The sequence below is a fragment of the Cryptomeria japonica genome, chromosome 8 (assembly GCF_030272615.1).
Source record: "Cryptomeria japonica chromosome 8, Sugi_1.0, whole genome shotgun sequence".
NCBI classification, from domain to species: Eukaryota; Viridiplantae; Streptophyta; class Pinopsida; order Cupressales; family Cupressaceae; genus Cryptomeria; species Cryptomeria japonica.
In genome coordinates, this window is record NC_081412.1 from 322349825 (window position 1) to 322362066 (window position 12242).

Genomic DNA, 12242 nt, shown 5'->3' on the forward strand with positions numbered 1-12242 from the left:
TAAAGCCTCCATTCTTATTATTGAACTCTCCATTGGACTCTTGCTGAATAGAATCACCATTTTTTAAAGGAGTATTCCTTCCTCCATGGCCACCTCTACCTCTGAAATTTCTGCCACCTCTTCCTCTATTATTTTGTTCTCCTCTCCTCTTTATCTTATCTTCCACCCTCAATGCCAATTGGAAGCATTTGTGCATAGTGTCTGGAGCCATGATGCTGATCTCATCTTGGATGTTTTGCCTTAACCCATTCAGGTATCTAGCCATCTTCTCCGCCTCTTCTTCATGCTTCTTGGACCTAAGACTTAGCTTGTGAAATTATTCGGTATATGCATTCACATCCAACTCCCTCTGTCTAAGATTTTGCAACTTCTTATACATCTGAATCTCATAGTTTATTGGTAGGAATTGGTCTTTGATTTTGTTCTTCACCCTCTTCCAAGAGGATATCTTCTTCTTCCCTATGTGTTGGATCTCAAATCAACAGATTGGATAGGTTCTAAGGAAATGCCTACTCCTATGATCAAACCTTCCAATTGACTTGGCCAACTTATAGAGTGAACCTATTTGGTTACTAACTCTCTCACTTTAGGCTCTGCAAGACCTAGGCGAGTATACCTATTCACTAGTGGCTTTTGATAACTAATGCTTTTTATAGCAGATTGTTTATTTTGATCTAATTGACCCCTATCTCAAAATGGCAAAGGTTCTTGGAATATATGTCTTTTAGATGAGATCAAGACTGTTTTTTTTTTTTTATTGGTAAGAGGCCGAGGCCAAGAATTTTATTAATCATTTTTGAAATTATACAATACTCCACTCGTGCGGGCGCCGGTAGGAAAGAGTGGAAGCGAGAAAACCTCCGGCCTTGCCCGGGACCATAGTCCAGCAAATCTTTTATAATAGTTTCAGATTTAATACATCATCACCCCGAGCTAGGGTGATCAAGTGGGAGGGTGTTTTTATTTTTCCCTTCCCTTACAAGCCCTAAAGTATTGTCTTCAATAATCATTTAATCATTTTCCTCAACTTCCGGTGGTTTGGCTCTGAAGTTGTTCTTTGGTTATTTATAGTATCTCCTTAATTGCCCGAGATATACCTGTTTGGCCTGCATTGTTAGTTTCTCAAACACTTGGCAGATTTGTTAGTGTCATCCAATCATTTATATCATTTGAAAATTCATCTGTAAAGCTGGACACTTACCACAATACAATTTCCTGTAAAACCTTTCCTTTCAGATCATGAAATAAAGAAGTTTAAGAAACAGAATTGAGTTTCCGATTACGATTAGGCTGGAACATGATTGACCAGTGACCCAACCAGCCAAATAATCTCCAGTTTACCAGCTCTTGTTTATGCTCCTGGATGCTGTCCTTAATAAAAGATAAGATCCAGGCTACAACAACAAGAGTAGGTAAAGGAGATTCAGTCATACCGACCTTCCCTTCCCTATAGATTTATAGCAAAGAAGATGACGGAATAAATGGTTATTCGAATTTTGCATGTTAGCCACATATAATCCACCATCTTAAGCTATGACAGGGGGATGTCAAAATATAGAAAACTTCAGCAGGTGGCACTTGAGTGCTACAGCCATTATTTAATATTCAAAATAAATCAAAATTACCCATTCTGATATGATCACCATTAACGTGAATAAATACCAATAAATGCATGCATCGAGATCAAGATTGTTGTTATGGAAGCTATTCGATCTTTGTGCTTGAAATTTATATGTATATACTATTGCTAATTGATTCTATATATCCTACTCAACTACTCCTGTCACTTTAAAGTAAAAATTATTGATATGGTAAAAGTTGTGATTTGTGGATGACCAATGTCTTTTCTGTTATTTGGGCTACAGAGTCTTATATTTCTCTAGGACTTAATGTGTGATTTGTGAGACAGTTTTTAAACTTACCCCCTTTGGTAAATTTGTCAGTTAATGTTTCTTATGAGATCTGCTAAATGTTTATATCATAAACCGCTTGAATGAATTTAACTTTAACCTTAAAGGACCATCCAAGGAAGAACTACAAGGAACAATTACAATTCACAAGTAGATTCATTTAATCCAAGTTTATAACATAGAAACATAAACTTCACTGTAAGAATTCGAATAACCTTATCTACTTTAGATAATATCACAAACAACTGCCTATAGAAGATGAGATGATCCGCAACACACATGCAGAGAAAACAACTGATTCTATTAGAGTTTCAAAATGGTACAATAGTATGCCAGAGGCTATAGTATTTGTCCAGTATTCTATCTTCTAAATTTTGTCTACATTTTTTGACCACTTATATATGTGGTTGAATGGGCACCATACCCCTTTTGGGGTGAAAAGTCACCATTTTACATTAAAATTAACAAAACCCTTTGAAATTAATATGCAAACTAGTTAGTCAATAACCTTGCTTTAAGCTATCTTTCGGGTTTTTGTTTGGTCGGCAGCCTTAAACTTCAGATACGAATCTGAAAAATTTTTGTGGTGGTAGGAAACATAAACTTCTAAAATGGGTCTTCATCAGATTTGATATTTGAATACATTTTCATTCCAAGTCGACATCTTCTTTCATGCAGGTTGAAATAACAGGCTTTTCAGCCTTCTTACGGTCTTCTGTATGGTCTATAGCCAAAAACACATTGTACAGATCTAATATTTTTACTGGAGCTTGGAAACTTGATTTTCTGAAATGGGTATTTCTTATATTTTCATTTTTCATTCATTTTAATTCTTTGTTCATATCATATTTTCTACAAATCAAAAACACTAGTCTTTCATGGGGTACATTGGAATTAATTTATTCATATCCTCCTTTACTCTAGTTGTTCAAATCATTAATCATCCATTATGTGTCATTTCCATGAAGTGACCACCATTTTTAATAGTAGGGTGCTTGAAATTATTTGGAAATTTGAAGCCCCAACACTATGTTCACCCTTTCTTCCTACAGCACTGTCCACCACAACAAGGCAGACCCCTTGAGTCTAGACTTTGCCAAACTCACTCTTTTCTCCTCTGGGACCTCTTTGTACTCAAAGTGGTTATTGAGTGCTTCTATCCATTCAAGAACCTCTTCTCCATTCAGGCTACCGCTATAGATAGGTAGACTTTCCACATTATCCTTGTTTACTAATTTCACGGCATCCAAGAACATCTTTTGATCAGGTGCCATATTATGAGGGATGGCCTCTTGCTCCTCATTCTCCTCTTCTGATTCATCATCACAAAATTTGTCCTTTCCCTTAGACTGTCCGATCTCTTTGAATTTCTCTTCAAGTAACTCCTCTACCATCTTCTTGATGGCCTCTGGGTTCATTGCCTTAGGAGGCATTGTAGCAGCCTGTTCTCCAAATTCTGAGTCTGACATACACTATTCCACCCTTGGTATAGCTCTGATACCAATATGATGCAAAGGGTTTGGAATGTTATATCCCTTTCTTGGTTTTTACTCAAAAAGGGTCTCCAGATGGTACCATCCAATGGACCAATGTCTTTAACCTTCTCAAGGTTTCTAGAGCTTGCCCTAGATCCTTCCCAAGGATCTCTTCGATCAGGACAACTCACAATTGACAAGGAGTCTCCTACCCCTAAGGTTCCAACCCTTCAACCAAGGACACCTAACAACACCAAACCCCAAGCAACAGGATCTTTACTCAAAAGGCAAAATCTAACCTATGTGAGTGTTTACATGTGTTATATGGCACTTGCACTGATCTTGACCCCTTAGATGGGTGTTTACTAGCCCTTTGTATCTTTTCCTCTTTTGGACCTAGGAAATAGGGCTACAAGCAATTAGCCCTCCATTTGGACTTTTCTTGATTTGTCTCACAACCTACCTGAACAACCCCCTGAATAAATTTAATATTCAAATACCCTTTTGGGCATTCTACAAGATTCCAAACTTTTGCATCTGGGTTTTGAGTACGGATGGTCAAACCCTACTGACCCTATTTAGCCTCTTCTAGCCGATATTGGGGTTTAAGCTCTCAAAAGCTTCACCAGTCACAAAGGGATGAAAGGATAACACTTGCCAAGGGTCTGCACTAGTTCAAGGGTCCTTCTAATGCCAAGTTTGACCATCCTTCAATCTGTTGTTCAAGGTTTCCACCCTCTTTTCCTACTACACAGGCTTGCCACATGAGCGATGTCAAGCCTAGGCATCATCTTAGGAAAGACAAATGACACTCCCTATCTACAAAACCACCAAGAACATCTAGTATACAGGTCAAATCAACATCCTCCCAGGTTTCAAATTCATCCCATAGAGAGATGTTGATTTGTGTCACTGTTTGCATCCAAACCCTGGTTTTGAGGGTTTTGTCAGGCTAGTGGGATGGAAAATTCACTTTCTTCCAAACCCGAAGGCTTCAAGACCTCAGATCAACTCCAAATGGACGGTGAACCTCTGCTACAACTTGCCAAATGTTTAATTCATGCCCACCATTCACAGGGAATTATGCAAGAACAGAAAACTCAAGAAAAATGCAATTAATCACAATAACCGTTTTCTTTTAAGACAAGAAATTCATTCACTATCATCTCTAAAAATGTAAGCATCATTCCTCTAGGCTTATATCATGCCAAGGAACTCCTCTAGCTACCTCCAACGCATACAATCAACCAACCAACCGTTGGGATAACCACATTTCAAAATCTTGCAAGAAAAGTTGCTTAAGACAATAATGCAACTTTGCAACTTTTGTCAACTTTCTACAATTCGGTCTTGCCTTCACACCAAAGGTCAAGAATGAACCTACCACATGTTAGAGACCCCTAAACACCAAAAAAAACATATAAAATGCCCATACAAGGCCTTTGACCAAGGTGACACCTCTTGGGGCCTTGAGGCTTATTACACTGCCTAGACCTAATCAATAGGCCTTCGAACACACACATTGCACATTATATTCCTAACATAACCCCAAGGGATGGAATTGGTCATAGTTGGACATTCTTGCCTCTTGTGGGACAAGTGATGAATTGATTTCCCCAAGGTAAGGAACCGGTCATAGTTGGGCATTCTTGCCACTTGTGGGATGTGAGGCAAATGGCCATGATTTGGATGTGACGCGCTCTCGAGCTTAGTTGGGTTGGGCAGTTTATCAGTGCCCTTTCGAGACTCCTTCTGACTGATTGGTTATAGGATAAGTAGCTAGTCATAATGTTATTAATAATATGCTTATTCACTAAATGCTCATTATTTCTTATGTTCATGTGTGTACTTCGTGTCTTCATGTGTATGCTCCATGTTTTTATGTGTATACTTTGTGTTTGGTATGTCTACTCCATGAATATCTATGATTACTATAAGCATATTGCTATCGTTATGAGATTCCTATTTTGAGAATAACAAATGCAAACCAAAAGGGATATGAATTCATTTAGGAAAGAACATTGTATTTAGGGTAACAGATATGTGCCATGCTTCTAATCCTTATCTTAATATATGCTAAGATCACCCATGCTTTGATGCAAAGAGTTATCCATGGTATGGTGCAAGCATAGGGTCAACCAAACTAAAGAAGAAATACCAATCTACAAGGATTGATTTATTCAGTTCTTAGAAACCTAGATTGCTCCAAGACAAGCAATTTTGGGAAGGGTGGACTATAATGTCCCCTTGTTGAAATATGATTTATTAATAAATAATAATAATAATAAATTAAAATATAAAAGAATAAAAAAATTAAATTTAATATAATAAAAATTTAGTTAAGTTTAATGAATGGTTAAAAAAGCATGAAATGAAAAGTTGCGACTCCCTCAAACATGAGAGATAATAGGGAGAGAAGATAACTTCATTTGGGGAAAAAAGGGATGAAGGAAGAAAGAAAGGAGCAAAGGAGTTAAGGAAGCATTTATGGGAAGAAGATAAGGAAGTGACTCTTTCAAAGGGTGGTAATTGTGAGAGGTTGTGACCATTATAAAGAGGTGTGACTCTCCCTCACATTGGGGGATATAAAGGGGAGAAGTTTTCATTTGAGAAGGATCCAGGGGATAGAACAAAACATCTGAAGCATTAAAAGCAGATTTAGGAGCAGACCTAAATCATAATTATAAGAAAGTCTAGAAGAATGATATGAACATTTATCAAAGAGATCAGAACACAAATACAAATCTACAAACCATAATCAAGCAAGCATTGAAGGAAAAGAAGAGGAAACATTGAATCAATAACCAGAAAATCAGACCTGATAGAATAGAAAGGATTCTCATATACACATATATACAATGTTACCCCGAGTTTATGGGACAGAGACGGCAGGGGATGGGGGTATGCGTTTCCCGGACGGTGATTTTTTTTTGCCAATTATGGGGACGGCTATGGGACAGCTATATAAGAATAGGAAAAATTAAAATATATAGGGAAATTTAAAATATTCATATGAAAACATGGATAAAGCATGCACATATACATTATAGAACCTTGAAATATAAGAACTAGCAAAGTTCTTATGCCATTATAGAACCTTGAAATATAAGAACTAGCAAAGTTCTTATGCCAAATTTGTGTTAAATTGAGAGTCAAAGTCAAACTGTGTATAGAATTCATTGTCAAAATTCACTGCCAATATGCAAAATTTATGGGGACATTCCCTAGGAGTCCCGTCCCCGGGACGGGAACGCCTGAGAAAAAACCAGGGATGCGTTCCCGGGAAACATAGCATATATATATGAGTATAGGCAGCAAATCAGATTGATATAAAAAGGAGACCTATGCATTTACAAGGTGCTTGGGTAAAAATAGAGGAATATCCCAATAGGGGACATTACACAGAGTTCTGTTATATATAATATATTAATTACATCATTCATGTGGGGATTTTAATTGCCCAGAACTTACCATGATTATTATATATAGACAAAGTATGCTTCAAGGCATTTTCCCAACAATTCAGTTGATTTAAGACCATTTTCCATTATTAGAACAAATTTTTGGCAAAGGATTATTCCTGCTCCTCCTCATCCAACCCTCAGCACAAACAATATCACAAGCTTCTTTACCTCTTCTAGAAACTTTCAGGTTTGGATGTTACAAGAGTTTCCTTTCACTTTGGTAAAGGAGCATGACAATAGCCCTGGGGATGACATGAAAACTCCTTTCAACACATGCTTCAGATTCACAATGGCAACTACACTATGGTTGGCAGATTATGAATTCTGATTGATGGTAATGATGGCTAGATCAAGAAGTTTCTGCAGAACCTCTTCTTTAACAGACAATTTATCTTTACGGGAATGGGTCTTGATTTTTTACACCCTGTATTTGACATACATTTTTCATGCACTCCTTAGGGTTCACTTTTTTACTTAGATTTCCATTCGCTTAATAAGCCCTGTGTAATAACATAGAAGGATATTTTTTCTGCACTACTTTATTTGTTATTATTATTCGTTGTACTTTCAATTTCAATCTTTCATAAAACAAAACCAAAGATTACAACAATGTTACCTGCCTGTATGTGACAACCAAATGCACTTTGAACTTATAAAATAATGGAAATGCTGAAAAATCATAAAGATTCATCTGCTATGATAAAAACAAATTAAAGTATTAGAAAAATAGTAGGTTGTGTGGAAGCACTCACCAGTGTTCATCAAACGAATGACAATTTCATCCAATGCAGAATTTGAAGGTGCACAAACAAGGACATGCACACGGTGCTTACGTTTTGCAGCAACCACCTCTGGTTTCTGCACCAATCCAAGAAACCAATCCATGAGCATTTATGTTGTGTTTTCTAATTATAAAACTCAACTTACTAATTTGACAAATAAATGAAGTAGAAATATTCATCCTTTTGACATCATAGTATAAATGGAACTAACAAAATCATTCCCAGTTGTTGGGTAAAAGCCATCATCCCCATCCATCGGCATGATCATGTCTCTTGGATTAATCTTATTCATCCAAGGCGATGCCTTCATCCAATTCTCAAATCTATAAAATGCAACCCATTTCCAATAAGTACTAATTGTTTTTGTCAAAAAAATTTAATATAATAATCTTTAAATCAATCAATGCTTAAAGCTCTTATCACAACATCAATCGTTACTGTAAATAATATATGACTGAAAAGAATTAGGTTATTAATCATAATACCACATACACAAAGGTACATCAATAATATCACACTCTCCCACCATCATACAAGAAAAGAACATCTTTAGTTTCAAGCATAGTTCAACGGAGTTTCCTAACAAGGGAACGTGAGGATGCAAGCAGAGGGGAACCATGGGCCTAAATTTGGGAATGGTGGGGGAATGGCGACAGAGTGGTGATGGCAAGGTGGCATTGATATACATGTAGCACTTGGAAAAATAGCTATAAAAAGATGTATAAGAATTAAAAATGAAACTTTGGCAAATTACTAATTAGTAAAACTTAAAAACTACTAAACTTTGAAGTGAATATAAACAATTTGAATTTAACATTGAACAATGAAAATGTTGAATTTGAAATTTATATTATATTCAAGATTTTATAATGATGATTACAATAATGATTAAAAATGTTCAAATTAACAAAAATGGAGTGAAGTGAAGCATCTAATCATCCTGAAACTCCTCATCACTAGAACTGCTAACTCCGTATAGTCAAGCTCCTCCAAACTAATACCAACCGCCCTACTTTTGTAACTATAGCATCCTCATCAATTTTTGCTAGCTCCTTTGGCTCTACATCCCGCTGCACTTCTAAACTCTCTATGTACAAAAGTGCGATGCAGCCAATGAGATACAATTCAATATGTACAACCACAAGCTTCTCTACTCTCCTATAGGTAAGCATATTCCTCTTAGGTGAGTCAATTAATCCATAAGCAAACCAATTAAAAGAACTAAAAACCTGAGATAGCAAACAAATGGCTAGAGAGGTAGTTGAAGAATTTGATACATGCCTAGTCCACCATAAAATTGGGTCTTCCGATGCCATAGTTGCCCTATCCATATTAGCCTCCTCAAAATAACCCCTAATAGTGGCAAATTTTGTCCACACAATTTGATTGATGCCATCCTCTATAGGATTGTTCGTTCTCTCGATGGCCTTCATGAACCCTACCTTCACCTAAGCATCCTATATGGGTGTAATTCTACTAGGCCTTTGCACATACCATTTGGGGTTCAATGCATAGACAGCCATGTGCAAGGGAGTATTGAGCTTCAACCATCATTGATGAATGATTGGTGGAATATGCTCATTGAAAAATGCTAATGGGGGATCCTCTCATACAACAACCTTCATTTCATCTAGCGTAGAATTAATCGACTCATACACCTATCCACTCCCATATCTAATAACCTAGAAAACTGGAGTAATGATGGAGACTATATTATGCAACACCCCAAAAACATCACTCTCCACTACATCCTTCACTATTTTCCCCTACTCTATCTTGAACTCGAGCCATGGATTCCATTCTACTGTTGGATATTGTTGGTCATTGTTGCTGCTAGGATATGTTGTTGTCATTGATGTCAACATATTCCTGTGTATTGCTCCGGTGATTGCAGACTAGGAAGATCTTATGATCTGGTTTTGCAGTGTTGTTTTGCTGATCATTGTTTTGCAAAGTTCGGTATATCCTCCGGTATATTCCGGTGTGATCAGATCTTGTGCTGAGACTTTGGGATATTGCTTGGGATGGTCTTGTGTATCTTCATTTCAGTCGGTTCATGATTTGGTGCTCCGCAAGTTATCTTTCTCCGTGACAGTTGTCGATTGGTTGTGTTCTTGAGCTCTCAGACGTTAACTGATGAAGATTTGAAAAGTGGTGTTGGTGCAACTGTTTCTGATCATTCTAACGTACTTGTTGGTGTTTCCTAGTCATGTCCTATTTGTTTTGGCGATCCGCATTAATCATTGTGCGAGTTTTTGATGGTTTGCATCAACCGGTGATGATTTTTGTGTTATGCTGTAATATCCCCATAATTTTTTTATTTTTTTTTAATGCAACAAACACTTCAAGCACCCGTTAAGGTTAGTGTTGGTTGAAAATTTTGTAAACTTGGAGAAATATACAAAATTGTGGTTTCAACCACAGCGTGTGAGTAAAACTCTCCTAATTAAGGGAAGGCTCCCCCTATCTAACTACAACTTTGAAAATAAAATAGGATGGGACAACAATCTTTCTTCTCCTTTCAAGAAAGACAATATCCTTTTCTCTTCACAGAAAAGTGATAGCGATTTGATATAAAACAATAATAACAACTTTCGAAATGAAATGAGAGAAAGGAAATGAAGTTTCCCCAAAGCTCAAAGACCTCCGTCACTTCTTTCGGGACAGGACAGCAATATCAAGCTCAAAGACTTGATTATATGAAGTTCTATCTACCCTTTTCTACACTAGTTCTATCAAGAACAAATTATAACAGCTCAAAGACTGGAATATCTTATTTTTTTCTACTTAAAACAATGGGAAGTAGTATAAGCTCAAAAACTCACAGCTATTTCTCACAAAATCTGCTTCTAAACTCTCTCAAAAATAAGTGTAAGCACAAAGACTTACAGCTTCTCTCAACAAAATATTTATTTTAATCTATATCAACCTCAAATACTTGCAACACAAAGACTGCAAATCAAATGCGATTAAGCTCTTTAAGAAACACTTGCAAGAAAGATAATATAGAACACAAACTCAAGTGTGTAGCACAAAGACTCAAAGCTTGACCAATTTCCTTCTATTCCTTTCAATTCTTGAATTCACACATGAAAGCTCAAAGACTTCTTTGCTGTAAATTTGGCAGAGTTTTTGCTTGCTTTCCAAAAAGATAAAGATTACAATAGACCCCTCAAGTATTTATAGAAGAGGAGTCTTGAGAAAAAGGTGGGAGGATCCTAGCTAACTTGAGAGATTCTCTCAACCACCAAGACTTATTCAATAACTAACTAAGACTTATCTAATAACTAACTATGACTTATTCCAACAACAGTCCTAATTGAACACAACTTGTAGTTGTCTTACATGTAATTACAAAAGTGCAAGTAAAGACTTAACTTGCATTTTACAAAAAAGCTTTTACATGTAACTTGTCAAAAGAAAAACTACAACTAAAAGATTACAAATCTGGAAAAATACAACTAAGTGTTGAAAAACACTTAAGTTGCAGCACGTGAAGAGATGAATCCTTCAAACTTCTGGATGATTATTTGTACTTCATCAGGATCCGGTTCATGGGTGTTCTTGGCAACAACCATGGTCTTCACAATGGTATCATGGCATCAAAGGAGTGTAGAGCTATTCTTCTCCAAGATGGACTGAATTTCATGAAAAAAGATTTGGTGTTTCATCAATATTTGAATTGAAGTAGCTGAGAATTGATCGCTCCTCCATTCATTATGAATCCTTATCTGCAAATCTGTAAGAACTTCTTCTTCTGGTATTAGCTCTCCATCCTGACTTATTATGTTGCAAGAGGCCTTTTCACAATGAGAGACAAAATCTTGGAAAACTTCACCCCGTAATCTCATTGCATTACCAATCTCCTCAATGAGGGATTTAAGAACAAGGGCCTTATTTTCCAGAAGCTCTTCAAATTCCAAGTACATGATCCTGGAAGAGATGATGGCATGCTCCTGTAGAAAACTCAACTGTTGTTGGGACATGGTGCACCAGATTGTCAAACTATCTTCAACACTTTCCAGATTCTTCTTAAAAGCATTGGAGGTATGACTTAATTTATCTTCAATAGTCTCCAACTTAGACATCATCTGAAAATGTCTTTCAACACTTGTGCACATAGATCATGAAGCTGATCAACCCAGGAATCCAATGCTTGTACTTTCTGAGCAGCCCTTTCAACTCCACAAATTGATTCTTGGGAACCGGAAGAACTTGTGGGATTACTCCCTTCAGCAACAGGTTTTGTAATTTTATGAACAACTGCCATAAGTTGTCGGTTTTCAGTTGGCTGATGTTTCAGTTGGCTGATGTTTAAATCAGCTTAGAATCTTGAAGCTTCCCATCTATATTTAGCACATATAGATCTGATTAAGAAAATATCCATTAATGTGTTAAATTGTTAATTATATGTTGTTATTTTTGCATATTAATGTAAGACACCTTGCAAAACCTTTATGCGAAAAAACTCAAAAAAATTATCAGTGACTTTTGCATCAACAAACTTTCCTAAATCCAATGCAAGAAAACTATTTGACAAAATTACACTTAGCAGCTAGTTTAATGTTCTCTACTAGTGAATGCAAGCCAACTATCTGACATAATTCCTAC

The 12242-nt window shown here is 36.5% G+C and overlaps 1 protein-coding gene across 3 annotated transcripts in view; it reads right to left on the bottom strand.

Moving 5' to 3' along the window:
• LOC131061504 (probable helicase MAGATAMA 3) overlaps positions 1-12242 on the bottom strand; it is a 179993-nt gene that overhangs the window by 94410 nt on the left and 73341 nt on the right. For all 3 annotated transcript variants that reach the window (XM_057995220.2, XM_057995221.2, XM_057995222.2), the window contains exons 10-11: positions 7843-7954; positions 7602-7707 (exon numbers count right to left, since the gene is read on the bottom strand). In XM_057995220.2, the coding sequence (XP_057851203.1) occupies positions 7602-7707; positions 7843-7954 (218 nt within the window). The remainder of the gene's footprint in view (positions 1-7601; positions 7708-7842; positions 7955-12242) is intronic.